The sequence below is a fragment of the Pantherophis guttatus genome, chromosome 2 (assembly GCF_059756535.1).
Source record: "Pantherophis guttatus breed Tessera chromosome 2, ASM5975653v1, whole genome shotgun sequence".
NCBI lineage: Eukaryota > Metazoa > Chordata > Lepidosauria > Squamata > Colubridae > Pantherophis > Pantherophis guttatus.
In genome coordinates, this window is record NC_142064.1 from 216,042,546 (window position 1) to 216,060,313 (window position 17,768).

General features: G+C 37.0%; 1 protein-coding gene across 2 annotated transcripts in view; it reads left to right on the plus strand.

Moving 5' to 3' along the window:
* PPARG (peroxisome proliferator activated receptor gamma) overlaps positions 1 to 17,768 on the plus strand; it is a 73,226-nt gene that overhangs the window by 27,116 nt on the left and 28,342 nt on the right. For both annotated transcript variants that reach the window (XM_034438181.2, XM_034438191.1), the window contains exon 2: positions 16,768 to 16,995. In XM_034438181.2, the coding sequence (XP_034294072.1) occupies positions 16,776 to 16,995 (220 nt within the window). In that variant the 5' untranslated portion in view covers positions 16,768 to 16,775. The remainder of the gene's footprint in view (positions 1 to 16,767; positions 16,996 to 17,768) is intronic.

Consider the following 17,768-nt stretch of genomic DNA (forward strand, 5'->3'; position numbering starts at 1 on the left):
TAAATGCAAGTAGATCAATAAATGTGCTCTATTTTTTAATCATAAGTGAAAATAAAAGTTTTAAAACTAAGCTTGAGTAAACCAAGGGTAGTGGTTTAAGGAATTATGAAGATCATCCATGGAAACCAAAGAAAATTGTATGGAGAAAGGGGAAAGCTTTTCTGATTTTATAAGCAACTGAGACAGAGCATTTTACTTGTGCATCTGCGTGTATTTCTCTTGTACATATATGCAGTAATTAAATAATGTGATTTGATATGTGGGATTTAGACTTGTACTGACTTTCTTGAGCCTATTAGTTTTAGCCTCATTCAAATGCCTTCTGAAAAATAGGTGTTTTGGCATTGGTCAAGCCCCCCTCCATGTCTGCCATTTTGTGAATAAGCCAATACCCATTCTTTGTGAAAGCGCTAAAAGCACCTGATATGGCACTACATAAACATGGTGTGGATCCTAATACTAACCAATAAATGTTTCAAGCTACAATCTGAAATGTTCTTACTAAACAATAAAGCCTACTAAATGTTGCCGATCTTATTTCTAAGTAAACATGCACATCATTTTGTTTTGTTAAATTTGTTCCAGAGACAAAAAGACACCCAACATTGCTTCCATTTTGCATCAGATGAGATTGAGACAGAATCTGTCTCAGGATAAAAGTTATAGGTGTACTCTCCATGAATCATTTCATTAACTATTAGTAGATGTCTGCTGTATCACAGTTACGTAATCGGGGGGGGGAGTCTTTTAGCAGAGATCTTTGCTCCTGTTGGCAAATGCTTCGAACTCATTGTGCCAAGCAATTAAATATGACCCTAGGTGTCTGTTGCATTCTGTTACCCATCTCTAAAAATTGCACTGCAATGCAGACCCAAGTTATTTCTATAACTATAGTAAAACTTCACAGGGAAACTTTTTTGATGACTAGATTAAGGCAGCCAATACGCAGGCTGCATTGAGCCCCAGACATATTTTTGTGGGTCCCACAGCACTGTTGTGTCTTAATGATCACACCTCTGAAATTCAGCAACATGGCCATTTTGATGATGCATATTTTTTTTCAGCCTCCAGGTGCCTATTTATATTACTTTAAATGAAAATGCTGTTCAGAGCTCCAATCCCCCCAAACTGAATTTTAAGCCTGATTCCAAGCTATTTATACTTTTGATTTCCATTTGTGTCTAGTATAAGTCATGAGGATGTAATGGCATTATTTGGCTACCAATCTATTTTTATTTCTAAGGATATCCACTTGCCAACAAATCTGCCAACAAATCAGCCTGGCATTATTATGCAAATGCTGTAAGTTTTGTGTTAGTTGGGTCATTATATAATTGCTAAATCTACTAATAAAAATGCATTATTAGCATTAGTGACACAATGTCATTTGCCCCCCTGCAGACACCCATAACTGTGGTCACCACCATTTCCCCATAGTCATGTAACATTTGAAAAAATGGACAAAGTTTACCTCCCCAAGAAATAAATCCACACTTTTTCTTAAGGCAGAATATTAAAATTTTCAGAACAATCTTTAATGCAGAAGGTTGTAAGCAATGTTTCATAAGATGAGGGAACAGAGGAACTGAACTTTCACCAGGGTTTATGGTGAATACTTATACTAATTTATTTTAAACTCTGTTTTTTCCTAACAGAGAAAAGTATTTTATTAGATGTATACCCCACCCTTATGTACACTGAACAGAATCTGCATAATGCTCCCACTTCCTATTTTCTGCACAATAGCTCTGTAAGGTGGGTTGGTCTGAGCGAGAATGACTGGCCCCAAATCACCCTTCCAGCTTCCATGCCTAAGACTAAGACTAAGACCCATGCCTAAGACTAAGCCTAAGACTAAGACCCTTCCAGCTTCCATGCCCATGCCTAAGAGAAACCTAAGACTTACAATCTCTGGTTTCTGAGTCAGCCCCTAGACTAAACTGTAGAGCCAAATTTTGACCCGTTTGTTGAAGCCAAAAGATTGGGGGTTTTCATCACCTCTGGGGGGTAGGATGTTCTACAAAGCTGGGGCAGGGGGCTCTCTTCCTAGACCCCACCAGTTGAAATTCTTTGACTGTAGCTTACCTTCCCTGCCTGATCGAGTGATGGGCTAATGAGATGGGGTGAAGCCAGTTCTTTAGGTAATCTGGTCCTATGCAATGTAGGCAGTGGTGGGTTGCTCCTGATTCGGTCCAGTTCTTGCAAACCGGTAGTAATGGCGGTGGGAGGCTCCACCCACCCGCCCTGATGTCATCACTGACAATCTGCACATGTGCAGAAGCTTCTGCGCATGCACGCGTGTGCTCCCGTTGCGAACCAGTAGTAAAGGCAAGTGGAACCCACCCCTGCATGTAGGATTTTATAAGTCCAACACCTTGAATTGGACCCAGAAGCAAACTGATACCTAGTGCAATTTACAGAGCAAAAGTGTTATAAGTACCCTTCTTCAAGAACCCAGTATAGCTTTCACTGCCATACTCTGCACCAGCTGAAGCTTCCAGATATTTTCAGAATTATTAAATATCTCTATGTAGAGCCCACTGCAATAGTCCAATCGGAAGATGACCAGGGTATGAGCAACTCAGTGTAGAGACTCCCTGTCCAGAAAAGGACATAATTGCCACTCAACGTGGAGTTGAGCAAAAACCCTCCTGGCCACGACTTCCACTTACTCTTCGAACAGGAGCTGAGGATCCAAGAGGATACCGGGTCTGTCTGGTCTAGTCAGGTCCATCCAGAACCAAAGATGATAAGCTCTTGAGTACAGATGGGCTCACTCATAGCCAGATAACATACTATCTAAACTGTGTATGTAACAAACATATTTGAACATGAGCTTCTATTTTCTAATAATCAGAGATTTCATATTGGATGGTTCTTATGTAGTGGAAAATATGCTTTAGTAAACTCTGGAAAAGCCAGTTGGTCATAAATGGAAACATTTCCAAATACCCTGAAATATTCCTAAAGATATAAGAATCATAATATGTTTTTTGTTACTAGTGAAGCATAAGCATGAGGATTAATCAATCTATTGCATCATTATACAGTATTATTAATGCTGTAGTTATGTATTATACTTAATTCAGTGGGGGGAAAGGTATTTCCATTTTATGAGATAATAGATATTAATAGGAAGAAATTGTAATGAAAAATGTTATGTTTACATTCCATAAATGAATTTTGTTTTATTATTCATACAACATAAAACATAGTAACTAACCCCTGCCCAATACCAGAATCCACCATTGCAGATCCCTGCTAGATGGCCATGCGGTCTCTTTTAAACACCTCCAGCAAAAGTGTCTTCACTTCTAAGAGTTTCTAAGGATGGAACTCTTAGTTACAAGTAGACACATTTCATTTTGTCTATGGCCTTCCTAAAACTTTATGCCCAGGATTGAATACACTAATCTGATCAATGCAATGACTTTAGTAAGTACTGGCAACTAAGAGTTCCCTCCTTAAGAGCCAAACACACAAGTGATATCCATTTAAAGTCTGTGCATTAAGAGGAAAGAAAATTCAAGAGCTAAGGAAAATCTCTTTATAGAATCATCTTTAAGAAAATGTATCTGTGCAGTGTATTCTTAATCTAGCAAATAAGAGGATAGGGATAGGCCCAATGAAGATATGGGCTAATATTTGGGGAGGATCAGCCTCCCCTTCCACTAGAATCTATTTTCAGATTCCAAACCAATATCCACTGAAAAGTAGAATAGCTCTATAAAAACATAATATACACTATATCTAATGATCCATCAGACTACCAAGAAACCCAACACATCCTAAAAGGAAGTCCTATGGTTTACTGCTCTATCCTTGTACAAAAAAAAAAATCCCATCATAGGATTCACTTAAAGGGGTTAATAATTGCTTTTCCTTTCTACCATCATTTCTCCATATCTATTATCTCACAAAATGGAAATACCCTTTTCCCCCACTGAATTAATTTGACCATGAATGAGTAGATTTCCTAATAAGATTTGGGGCAGTGAAATAATTTACCATATAATTTTAATCCTTTAAGTGTTTTCCAGTAAAGACTGACTAGAAGTTAATAAGGATTTTTTTTACTTTTACAAGTAAGTTACTATGACCTAAAGCATATATCTGTGCTATATTAATTGCAGAAGGTGCATGTGGCTATTTCAGCCAACTGCTACGGTACAATTAACTTTAAAAGAGATGCTAGGACTTAGTAACATATAGGGCCTAGAGAAAAAAAGTCTGTGTATGCCTCTGTATGTATGTGTTTTACTTAACATGTTCTGATTAAATAAGTTCAAAATAACACACATGTCTCTCTTATACACATTCTCCTCCTTGCTGTCTTGTACAAGATCACAAGGTTTTCCCTCTCAGTGAATTGTTCGTACATCTCAAATTTACCATGTTGGAAGATGAGACATTTGGAAGGCAGTCCCTTAAAGAGGAATCCAAAGCTGGTGAACCCCAAAAGATGCTTACCCTTTTCTAGCCATTCTGAACAATGAAGTATTTGTAAAAATGCATTAATGTGATTATGAAAACAGAGCAGAATAGGTTATAAAAGAACAGAATATATTCTTTGACTATGGAAATGATCTAGCAGCCAATGTTTTCAGTTTAGAGGTCTGAATATTGGATGGACATTTTTAATACTGAGTGTAATATCATCGATACTGAAATAGAATATTTTAAACAGAAGAGAGGTTCAGATATTTAAAGAGGTTTGTGGTGGTGCAGTGCTACATGAATGTACTTGAAATCACTTTACCAAAAGCTCTTACACTGATTATTTGTTGTTTATTTAAACAATTTAGAAGCTGCCCATTTCTGGAAATTCTGGGCAGCCTGTAGTTAAAAAAAGTAGCAACAATACAAAAAATAATAATCGTGGAAAGGTAGAGAAATAGAAAAGATTCTAATAGAAAGACAGCTTGAAATGAAGCTGCTTCGTTAAAAAATGGCTGATGTAGGTTATTTTCATGGTGAAATAACTTGAAAATTACCTATTCAAAAGCTGCTGCTGTGTTTCAAAGTTGTCCCATATTGTATTTTCAGGTAGATGAGGTAGGAATCTAAGTACTAGCAATGCCATTGTAAGCAGCCTAGAAACGTACTCTCAGCTTAATACTGAAATTTCTATTAAACAAATAAGAACAAATTTGGAAAAGCCATTTCACACGCTTTCTTCTCTCTTGTTATTAGTTCACTTTCAAGTACATTGGGTTAAACTGCAAACAGTTCCTGTCCCTCTTTCTGAAAATAAGATGACTATAAGTAGCTTTTGGCAGCAGGAGTATTGTTTTTTTTATCAGTTTATAATTCTATCTGCTAAACCTCAAATATTAGAGTTTTATACCTTGCGAATTGTGTTTAGGTGAGTGAAATCTGCTGCCTCCAGTGCATATCCAAACATGCTTAAATCTGATTGGTTTTAAACTAATTGAATACCGCAATCCTGTACAGAAATACTCAGAGAATTTTGAAGTCTACATATCAGAAAGGAATTAAAGTTGACAAAGCATAATTTATACCAGTGAAACTCACTGAGTAAACTTTACAAACTTACATACACATACTATGGTAAAATAACTCCATGGATAATACTCTCAGTTTCCTGGGAAAAGGTGGAAATGTGTGTGTGAGGGGGTGGGGGTTAACAAGAATATAAAACTGAGTTTAAATGAATAAAAATCAGTATATTTTCAGATCTGTATTTCAGTGTGTTCTCTAGCCAAAATATCATCTATCTTTGTTCATTTCTATACTACATCATTTTTGATTCAGAAGATTGCATTTACTTGATAATTTAACTCGAAATCAAATTTATACTTTTCTTACATCTGTTTCCTATTAAAGTGTTTACATGTGTAACAACCTTGGCTGGAAGCAAATTTCCATATTGACTGTAAAGAATGGGGGGGGGGAATGATATATTTCAAAAGTAAAGAAATGGCTTTGAAGGAAGTACCTGTTAGAACTTGAATGGCCTGAATGGCAAATTTTGTCTGTCATTGTGTTATGTAAATTTTTGGCCAAGTTTTCCACATTTCTTAAGGGACTGTCAGCTTGTTTTAAAACCGGAAAACAAGATGCTGTCATCTGAATGGCATGCACTTAATTTGGGGTATTTCAGTGTTGTTCCAGACCCACTTTTTTTAGTGCAAAGCAAATGTTCTGTCATTGAGATAGAGCCCTTTTTCCTGTCACCAAGTGGAGGTCTTCTCAGTACTAACTGCTGGTGATCAATCAAACTAAAGACCTTCCAAACTCTATACAAGGCCTTCCATAGCTCTTATAGATTCAGAGTTTTTATACAAATTGGAAACAATTGTTTACAGTCCAAGTGATCTTATTACAGTTATGAGCTAATGATAATGTAAATTTGCCGGTGTCAGCCTTGCAAGCCATATTAGGCCGGAAGCTTCAATGCTGCCACCTCTTCATGTGTGGGAACGTAGGAGGGGGGATTTAGGAGAGAGGAATTAGTAGACATAATAGCATTCTTCCTATCGGTCAAGGTCAAGGTGATCCAGCATCTGGAGGAGGAGTGGTCAGGGGCTGGGTCGAGGTGGAACGGATGTTGATTGGAGCATGTGATCGATTTAGGAGAAAGGGGGTGGCTTTGGGAGCTTTGAATTACTGAAGAAAAGCCTGAGCTTTTCAGATTCAGGATTTCCCAGATGTGCCAGTTTACCTATTCTAGTAAAGAGAACTTTGGAAAATGCCTGCTTCCGCATCTTTACTGGGAGTTGGGGGTTTTCTGGAACGCTGACAGCCAGTCAAAAACCAGAAAATAATATTTGGTCAATATTTGGTCAAAAAGTCCAGATTATATTTTGGTAATGGAAATCTATGATTCTAGGTTTGCACAATGTAATAGAATTCTATGGCATTTATTAATGCAAGCCATGTTTATTGGTGGTTTCACTTGAATAGAATAGACTAGAATAGAATAACAGAGTTGGAAGGGACCTTGGAGGTCTTCTAGTCCAACCCTTGCCCAGGCAGGAAACCCTACATCACTTCAGACAAATGGTTATCCAATCTCTTCTTAAAATCTTCCAGTGTTGGAGCATTCACAACTTCTGCAGGCAAGTTGTTCCACTGATTAATTGTTCTATCTGTCAGGAAATTTCTCCTTAGTTCTAAATTGCTTCTCTCCTTGATTAGTTTCCACCCATTGCTTCTTGTTCTACCCTCAGGTGCTTTGAAGAATAGCTTGACTCCCTCTTCTTTGTGGTAGTCCCTGAGATATTGGAACACTGCTATTGTGTCTCCCCTAGGCCTTCTTTTCATTAAACTAGACATACCCAGTTCCTGCAACCGTTCTTCATATGTTTTAGCTTCCAGTCCCCTAATCATCTTTGTTGCTCTTCTCTGCACTATTTCTAGAGTCTCCACATCTTTGGTGGGAGACCTTGGTGGGAGTCTACATAGCTATAATCAAATGAGTGGTGTTTCCTAAATAGTGTTACATTTAGGAGGAAAAGTACTCCAAAAACTATTGTAAAATGCTACCATTTTATTTTTACCTGCCCTTTGAACTGCAATAAAGTATGACTAAAACACACACATCTCCTTTTCCTATGTAATTAAAGGCATCAGGTAACAGTAATGTTATGCTCCCTCTGCTGATTTTATAGTACTACAACAGAATAGCTGTGAAAGTGAATTGTCTCACTGAAATAAATGCTCAGAAGATGCCATGTGTTAGCAGAAGGTATACAACCTGAGGCGCTAGGACTACATGAAGTCCTTTAGGTTTGGTTCCCAAAGACCTCAGTTTGTTACCAAATTATAATTTCTAATAATACAGAAAATGAAAATGATGGTGTACTTGACTGAAATGTGTAGGCTTCCATACAGGGGGACAAGAGGCAAAATATTTGTCATGATAAAACAGTTATAACGTATTTGCTTCAGATGTTTGGATGAAAATACCTGTGAACAGGTTACGTCATGATATCAGATGTGTTGTCATCTTGACACAATATTTGCTAAAAATACCTGCCCTATTAACTATTATGGTTGTGCAACAGTTTGGAATTGAAGAGGAAAAGGTGCTTTGGTGACGTTATACATGTAGCAACTGTAAGAATACAATTTTTCTCTTTAAATTGAAGCACTATCCAGCACAGTTAACTAAATCTAACTTAAATTGCATTTTTAAAAAGTGATTAAAACTAGGCTTTGGCCTGGCACCACTAACTATTGTGGGACGAAAGGTCCATGCATCTCATTAAAATCCACATGCCCTTTGAATGGCCAAAGAATTGATCAATCAACCTTCTATCCCCTCTGATAAAATCCTTATTCTACCATTCTTTTCTCCAATGTCATAGATTAGTCAGCCTTCCTCGGCCTTCTCCACCTTCCAGAATTCCATAATTTCCTTAATTCCCAATGCATCTGGTTGGGGAAGACTGGTCGGAAGTGTTAGCTACATATGTGGTGTTCTTGTGTATAATTTAGAGCAGAATAAAATCCATAGAATTATATTCCCAAGAATTCTAATATTTATTTTTGCTTAATTCTCTCAGAATTTCTTTTTGTGTATTTTTCCTTTCTTGGTTTTGTACAACCAGTGTGAAATTAGGGATGAGGCTGCCCCTGTTCACAGGTCTAGTGACAATGTTCTGTTTAGTGAAAAGAAATTATGTCTAGAATGCAGTGCAACAGGCCAATCAGGTTAACGGAAGCTTCTTCATTGTATGGGGTAAACGCTGAACAAAATGTTGTTAGCCTATTTATTATTTATTGCCATAGCATAACACCCACCAGATATAGTGAATGACAGCTTCCTTAATTCCTAACTTATTTTTTAATTTAAACACACAATTAAAGTGTGGTAGAACCACACATCTGCAGAACACGGGTTTCAAGAAGGTTGCCATAGACAAAATATGGGAGTCCAGAGGATTGTGGGGAACTTTTTTCCTATGACCTAAGCTCAAGGCACTTCCACCAAAGCATTTTAAATTACTGTTATTTAAAGACATTCCAGAGCTCTGTAATCCCGTGAACCAATTTATTTCCCAGTTGGCTGTGGAGCAGTTGAAACAATTGCAAAGTGAAGTGTGGTTCTTGTTTCTTCTGGGAAATGGGCTCCATTTCCCATTGGAAGGAGCTATTATCTCCACCACCTCTCTCTTCCTTAGTTTCAATTCTTGTAAGGGAAACACAAGCCCAATAACTTTGCTGTCTTCCTCAGAAGCCCAACTAAAAGGAGCATTGGGGAAATTGACTAATGTTACCTAGGAACTGCCATGCAAAGCACCAATCTTAAATTGTTAGTTGAGTTCCTCTTTAACATGGAGTGAAAATATTTTGTTGTTGTTGTTGTGGCAGTCTTGTGGGTCTGCATCATCTTTGGCAGTAGAGACAGTAATTTTTATTCTTTGCCCTCAGCACTTTGTGAAGCAACTAATAATCTGCAGAAGTGAAAACAAGACAATGTGGAAGTGTGTGGGGCCAATAGGATAGGTTTGCCTTATCCAGTCCCATGGGCACTTTCTCAGGAGAGCACTGGAGACCTGTCTCCTTTTTTTTTGTACTATCCTGTGTTCCCCTTATGTGACTAGTAAAGCACAGTGCTGTCCTGTTCGTTGCCCTTTCTCTATTCCTTGAAAGTAAAAAAGAATAAAGAAATGAAACTCGTTCCCTCCCATGCGTACCAATTCATTTGCGCTGAACATATTTTAATTGACAGTGAGAGTGTGGAATAAATGGTACTGCAATTGAGTTTAACTCTCCTGGGGAATCTTTGGGATCTACTTACCTATTTCCTTTTTACTTAAGTTGAGGTCTGAGACTGTGGAATAGAAAATAATAAGCTATAAGTTTAGGAACCCAACATAGATGTGAATCTACTCATCAGGATGCTGTCATTTGCCTATTCCAGGGGTGGGCAACTGTGGCCCTTTTACAACCTGTGGACTTCAACTCCCAGAATTCCTGAGACAGCCAAGCTGCCCATCCCTGGCCTATTCCATCTATCACTGTAAATTCTGGTCTTTCCTATGAATGGAGAGAAGCAAATTGTGAATTAGAAATGCCTCATTTTCAGTTAGAAACAGTTTTTTTTACCCCAGCATGAAGCAGTTGTTTTATGCTTCAAGCAGTTGTTTTGTGCTATTTCAGTCCTTTTAAAAGTGTTTTAAGTTCAAAAAAACTTCTTTCAAGATCCAGTCACTTCCAAAGTGATTAAAACAGCTCAGTTTGAAACATCTGTTTCAAATTAGAGAAATAGTTTCAAATTCAAAACGGAACAATTTTCATTTGAAATGATTTGCACATTCATATATTTGTTGCGTGGCTAATTTGGGGGAGTGTGGTTATTACTTCAAAAAACATATTTAAATAGTAGTGAATGCTAATGCTAATCATTGTAAAGCTTTTTTGTTTCTTTTTTATTGCCAAAGGATACTGGGTCACCTTATGCCAGTCTTAGAGGACACCACATTTACCCATAATATTATGCATACTTTCTTTTTAAAGCCACAGATATCATAGACCCAAAAAGACATCTCTTATTTTTGTGTTTGATTATTCTACATAGCACAACACTTTCATATAACAAATTTGAACAATGTTTTCCTCTTCTAGCCACAATTAGTAGATTTTATTTCTGAAAAAAATGATAAATGTCTTCACAGTGTCTTTCATATAGATTAGAGAATATTACAGACAAAATAAACCAGAGGAACAGAAAAGACAGGAATATTGTTTCTTCAGTACACTATTATGTGTTTTTTTTTTAAAAAAAGATTATTTCTTCAGTCTGAAATACTTAGGAAATGTAAACTGAAACAGTTTATTCAGAAGACATCAAGGAGAAAATTCTCTTACCAGTTTCCCCAAAATGTGTCAAAGAGGGCATGCTTAATGTATTTTCATCAGATAATTCTTAGTGGTGGGATTCAAAATTTTTTACTACTGGTTCTGTGGGCGTGGCTTGGTGGGCATAGCATAGCTTGGTGGGTGTAGCTTGGTGGGTGTAGCTTGGTGGGCATGGCAGGGGAAGGATACTGTAAAATCTCCATTCCTACCCCACTCCAGGGGAAGGTTATTGCAAAATCCCCCATTTCCTCCTGATCAGCTAGGACTCGGGAGGCAGAAGATGGGAGCGAGGCCAGTTAGAGGTATTTATTGGTTCTCTGAACTACTCAAAATTTCCGCTACCGGTTCTCCAGAACTGGTCAGAACCTGCTAAATACCACTTCTGGTTTTCACATTATAATCTAAGAAAGCATTAACCCTAAAGTTCTAGGTGGCACTTTAAACATTAGCTCTTCTTTGTTCTGGTCAATGTTTTGAGGAGCTGTAAAATTGGCACCATATAGCTAGTTCCCTTACTGATGCAAAACTATAGGCAAATAACTATTTAATCCTCTGTGTGAAAAAGAACAGTGCAGGTTTTGACATAACATTCTAAAAAGCATTTGCCTATCTTTTGGGGTGTGCCAAGATCAGTTCTGATGCAGTTTCAGTATATTGGACGAGAGGGGAATTAAAGGGTTCTTTCTCTGGCTGGATTCAAACACTGTGCAAACTGTGGTTTGATTTTGAATAAGACATGGTGGCCTGGATCACACAATCCTAGGCTATAAAACATGGTTAATAAATCACAACGTATGACTTTGTTGATCCTGTCAAGCCAAACCTAAGCAAAACAAATTGTGCCCTAAGAATGAATAATGTGCCATTGAATTATTATATGCCACCAATAGTCACTTTCCATGAGATACGTGGCCATATAAATGTGATAAATTAATAAATACAACCATGCACTCTAATTGGGAGACAGTTGCTGGGGAGATAGTTTGATCTCATTAATATTTGACTTAGCTTTTTTAACACAACAGGAAGGTTTACAGTCTCAAAGAATTGCAGCAGCTGGTAAATTCATACATAAATTTTTACATATTAATTGTGTTCTTTTCTGGGATAAGCAACATTATATATAGCACAGATAAGAGTAAGTAATCATAAACCAAAGGAATTAAGGTATGAGATGACAAAAGGAAACACACCTAATATCAGCACCATTCAGTATTTTTTGCAAGCTTGGAGTTTTTTAACATTTTCACCACATTTTTTTTCATCTAGTTTTCTTGAACACTAATATTCACACTCATTCTACTCTTCAACACATTATTATAATTCTTGTAAAATCTGTAATGCACTTTGTCTACCATCATTTCAGCTTTATCCGAAATCATTTCATCACTTTTATTATTTTTAGTTCCATCCATTCTGCTGGAACTCTTTCCTTTGCCTCTTCACCCATTTTCAAAACCATTTTTTCCTTTCAAAATCACGGTACATTTTATTGGTCACTTTTAAGTTTAGCAGTTTCATTTTCTTAGCTACATTGCTTGTGACTGTCTTTTTCTCTTTTTTAACCTCAGTTTTGTTCTGATATGCAATTTTTTCTTCATTCAAAGTGACTTTCATTGCAACAGTTCTATTGAGCATCCTTATTCATACTGGCCTTTCATATATGTAGCTCCACACACTTCTGTAGCTCACTGTAAAATAATTCTTTTCCCTCTGTTCCAGTTTCTACATTTTTTTCTTATGTCCAGTGATTATGTTTGGGGAATTTTTATGTGTGTGCATGTGCTTTCAAGTCAGTTTTGACTCCTGATGACTGCCTGTTCTGCCATTTTCAGTGGTTTGCCATTGCCTGCTTTCTGGAGCTGCGAAAGAGTGACTGGCTCAAGGTTACCCAGTTAGCTTTGTGCCTAACGCAAGACTAGAACTCTTGGTTTTTGGTTGCTAGCCTGGTACCTTAACCACTAATGTAGGATATGTATGTTCTCTTCCTACCTTTCTACTTTTACTTCTTTCACTTCTTTCCTCTTCTTCTTATATGCATTTTTCATCATAATCCCTCAAATCAACCATGCTTTTAAATTTATATTCATTCCGTTGCTATGTGTACATATGGATGGACTTATCATTAAACCATGTATTCAAAACAGCCCTTTTTCTAATCAGGTACCTAACTGTCACCATTCTTATTAATTCTTGGATTTCTGAATGATCAATCACTTTTTTTGAATGATTTTTCCTTATTCATTTTATTTATTTTTATTTTATTTTGAATTTGTATAACGCCCTTCTCCCTGAGGACTCAGGGCGGTGAACAGCCAAGTAAAAACATCAAATACAAATATTAAAATACAGTTAAAAATATATATATAAATTTGGCCCCATTAATTAAAAACGATAAACAAAACAATTAAAAACACTTAAAAAAATTAGGCTTGCTGGAAAAAGAAGGTTTTAAGGGCACGGCGGAAGGCACTGAGGTCATGGATTCTCCTTATCTCATGCATATCAACCTAACAATTTTACCCCCTGGAGTTGCCTTCAAAATAATACATTTTTTTCTCAGAACTCATTTCTGGTTCTTACATTATCCTTGAGTTTCACATACAATTATCACAAACTTTGGATTTCTACTTTTATTTGCTCCATAGCAACCTAGATAACACTAGATGATATTTCCTGACATACATTTTAGCTGTTCCTCTCATAATGAAACATCCCCTTCCAATTTCCTGTGTTTCCTGGAGCATTAGCTCCAGACTATAAGTATTGAATATCTTCATTCAGATCATTCACTAATTCATGCTCTTTGCCTTTTATAGAAGACTCAAAGTCACAATTTTCCATATACCATAATTGCCACCAGAAGAACTTTGACACTGACATTTATTTTTTCCTGTCAGATCTTTGGTCACCTGAGATTTCTTATAATGCTTTCATAAGATAAACTAGGCTGCCATTTTTAGCCATAGTCATGCCACATGCAGCATTCCCTCAAACCAAAAGGACAGTATCGGTCACTTTTAACACTTCTGACCTTTATGTAAATTCAATCATTTGTAATTATTTTCTGCAAAACTTGGATAAAACCAAGGAAGGAACATTAGACTCAAAAGTGTAGATTATGAGTCTCACAAGGGGGCTTCCAATGGAGATGGCTATGTGGTGACTAGGAGTCTTTATCTTTCATTAATGGCTTCCCAGGAGCAACAAAAAAAAATGAATGTAGATTTGGGTGTTGGAAAAATGGCAGGAAAATTAAAACTGACACCACACTGAGGGTTTTGCATAAACTAGGAGTTGGCGATCCTTTGTCTATTGACCATATGCAAGTCTTGAAATTCCTCTTTTGCAGAGCCACAGGAAATTGCACTGCTGAATGTTGACAGCACAAAGACTGAGTGCACAATTTCTCAGACACAGAATTTCTAGGGAACCTTGGTTAAATCACTGGATCTGATGTATTCTTTTTGGTGAAGTATGATGTATGTACTGTAGATGGCATATTTATGTCACGCGCACACACACACACATTACTCAAGAGCTCCAGAAGCATAGCTAATGTTCCATATTTTTTCCCACAACAACTCTGGAATGGAACAACTTGTCCCGGCCGACTTGTGATGGTCAACTTGTCACAAGACAACTCTGTGCGACAATTCAACATGGGATAATTCAACAGAGGGACAAGTAACATTTCAGCTCACCCCCAGCCTTGAGGACTTCTAACTTGAGAAGGTTCAAATCTAAAGCAAGACAAGGATCGCTGCAATTAACTCATTCCTCTCTTGAGTTATCCTGTGCTGAATTGTCCCGCAACAAGTTGGCTTGTGGTGAGTCGGCCAGGGCAAGACAGCCGGGACAAGTTGGCCAGGGCAAGTTGTCCAAGACTTCAAAACCCTATGAGTAGAAGTAGGTGTGGCTGAGAGAGACTGACTGCCCATATAGTCCTCTGCTTTTCAGATTTTTTTTTCATTTTTATGATATCTCTATCAACAGAGGGTTTAATTGTTTTTCAGTTGAAAATATTGAAATCACTTTTTTAAAAGGAGTTTTCCACCCTGCTGAGAAAATTATTTGCTCAGCAGAAAATACTGATGGAGGAAGAGGGGGGAATTTCCAAAGAAGTGTGCTGAGGATTGCAAACTTTAAGGCATGTCCAGACTCACCCAGGTCACAGGGTACAACTTTTACCAGAGCTGGGATACCCAGGGCCAGTGATATGTTTGCCTATGTCACCAAGGAAGTTAAACGTTGACAAAAGCCTCTCCTCCCGAGTCTAATGTGATTACAGTCGATAGACCATTGCTGCTATTTTAAAAACCATTTTTAGGAAGGAAGGCAGGGTAGTACTGGCTGGTTCAAAGTAAACAGAGCCAAACCAGTTTTAATTACATAAAGGTATAAAGTCCATGCATGCTAGTATTCCAAGTTTCAAATGAAATATCAAGCCAAATACAGTCAGCTTCCCTATTTTTATATGTATGTGTGTGTGTGTGTGTGTGTGTGTGTGTGTATATATATATATATATATATATATATATATATATATATATATATATATGCCTCTGTGATGTACAGTTCTAGTCTTGCACATACCTATATGTTTGTGTGTGTCTGTGTATCATATCATATATCTCTGGTGCTAATTAAGCAGTTGCCTACTTCAAAACTGGTATTATATATGCCTAAAATTAAGTGTTCACTTGTGGCCTTCGAAAGACATTGCTTTCCTGCCTCTGTCTCCCCTTTTTTCAAATTGGTATGTTGTGTGTGTTTTCTTATTTTTTTAGAATTATTAATAAGATCTAGCCTGATCCTAATTTAGATATGAGTATTTTACCATTCCAGACTTGGTAAACAGTTCCTGGATTTCCAGTTCTAGGCAAATACAAAAATTTAGTGGTTGTTGCTGCATTTTGTGGAATCTGTTCATTTGTCATGAAGTCCAAAGTTGACTCTTTACAGTTGTAGGCAGCATTCTGTCTGAAAAAGTAATTCTTGTGTGAAAGAACAGTTGTACTATGTACTATGAGCACTACTTAATTCTGCTGAGCAAAATGGTTTAAATCTTGCAATAACAAGTCACCTCCTAGTAAGCATCTGGGACATCTATGTAGTTTTCTTGGTAACTATACAGAATTGGTGAACCATGGCCACCTTCTATGATGATATTTCTACTTTCTAATGTAGTCTACAGGTTTAGGATTCTTAACCATTAACCTCCTCATTAACCAGATCCAATTCTCCATAGTTGTCTTGGCATAACTATCACCATCTTTTTCTACTGGATACTTATTTTAACTGCAAAAGCATCATATTGGAGGTCTCAAGCAAAGATCAAAGGGATCATTGTTTATAGAATGACAACAGCACTAATGCATTTGTAGAAGAATTAATTTAAGTGATATTTGAAGGCTTCTGAACATATGTAAACTCTACACCCACAATCAGCCATAATTGCACCTGGTTTTGGGGGATGGTTTTTCAGCTCAGAAAGTGTAACTTTGAAATAAACAATTAAATAATATCCACATTGAATGTAATCTACAGGAAGCTCTCCCACACAATTCCTACTAAAATTAATTTTGCCATGCTAATGGTAATAAACTTCCTGGTACATTAAGCATTTGCTGATTATTCATCCCCTCCCTAGATTTATTGGATTCCTTTTCCCCAGGGGGGAAAAAATCCAGCATACCACTTCTGATATTAATAAAAAAGTAACATCACTAAAAACCAGAAGATTTGCAACCATTCATAGATCGTTGGTATGTCTTGCTTTTGAAAATATTTACAGAACTGTGTCAGACCAGCACTTCTGAGTATTTCTGGCTTTGTTCATTATTTTTCTGGAATGTGAATGTAATTGTAGTGATGTAAATTTTTATTTTATAAATATTGAGTCTCACTTTTTTCTCTTTTTCTTTTTAATTTCAGGCTTTACAATGGTTGATACCGAAATGCCGTTTTGGCCCATGAACTTTGGTATTAGCCCAGTTGATCTTTCTGCAATGGATGAACACTCCCATGCTTTTGACATAAAGCCCTTCAGCACCGTTGATTTTTCCAGCCTTTCTTCTCCACATTATGAGGACCTCCCTCTTGCAAGAACTGACCAGATAGCCCTTGACTATAAATATGATGTGAAATTTCAAGATTGTCAAAGTATGTAAACTTTTTATGGCTTGATCATTGTAGTTATTAGAAGAGTGTTCAGCTTTAGTTGGTATCAAACACTATAGGAGCCTGAGTGGCGTAGGAGGCTAATGCCTCCTACTAAGGCAGCATTTAACATCCAGCTGCCTGCAATTACTGCGAGTTCAATTCTCACCAGGCTCAAGGTCGACTCAGCCTTCCATCCATTCTAAGGTGGGTAAAATGAGGACCCGGTTTGTGGGGGCAATAAGCTGACTTTGTATAAAATATACAAAAGTATGAAGGCTATTGCTTAACGCATTGTAAGCCACCCTGAGTCTCCGGAGAAGGGCGGCATATAAAAATAAAAATAAATAAAAATAAATAAATAAAATAGTTTATAAATTAACTAGTGAACAGCTTTAAATCAGGGGTTTTCAGGTTGTGAAACCTGATAGTTAAAAAAAAAATTCCTAAGACTGATCAGGAGGCAAAGCTCAAGTGACTTCCTTAAGTCTCTCACAAAACTCCATCAACTGAACGCAATTTGAAAAATCTTGCTTTATACAATCCGGAATACAGATAAACATACATTCTTCCATAGTAAAAGGCCACTGATTTAGTGATAGTTTAGTGATAGGTTGATAATTTATATGCTATAAATTCCTGTTTTGTTGCTATGTTGTATCAACAAAATAATTTTTTAGGCTATTAGGATCTACAAAAAAGACCCTTTGGTACAATCAATCATATTTTAAGATTATAGTTATTTCCTTAAATTAAAAAAAAAACTGTTGCTTGGC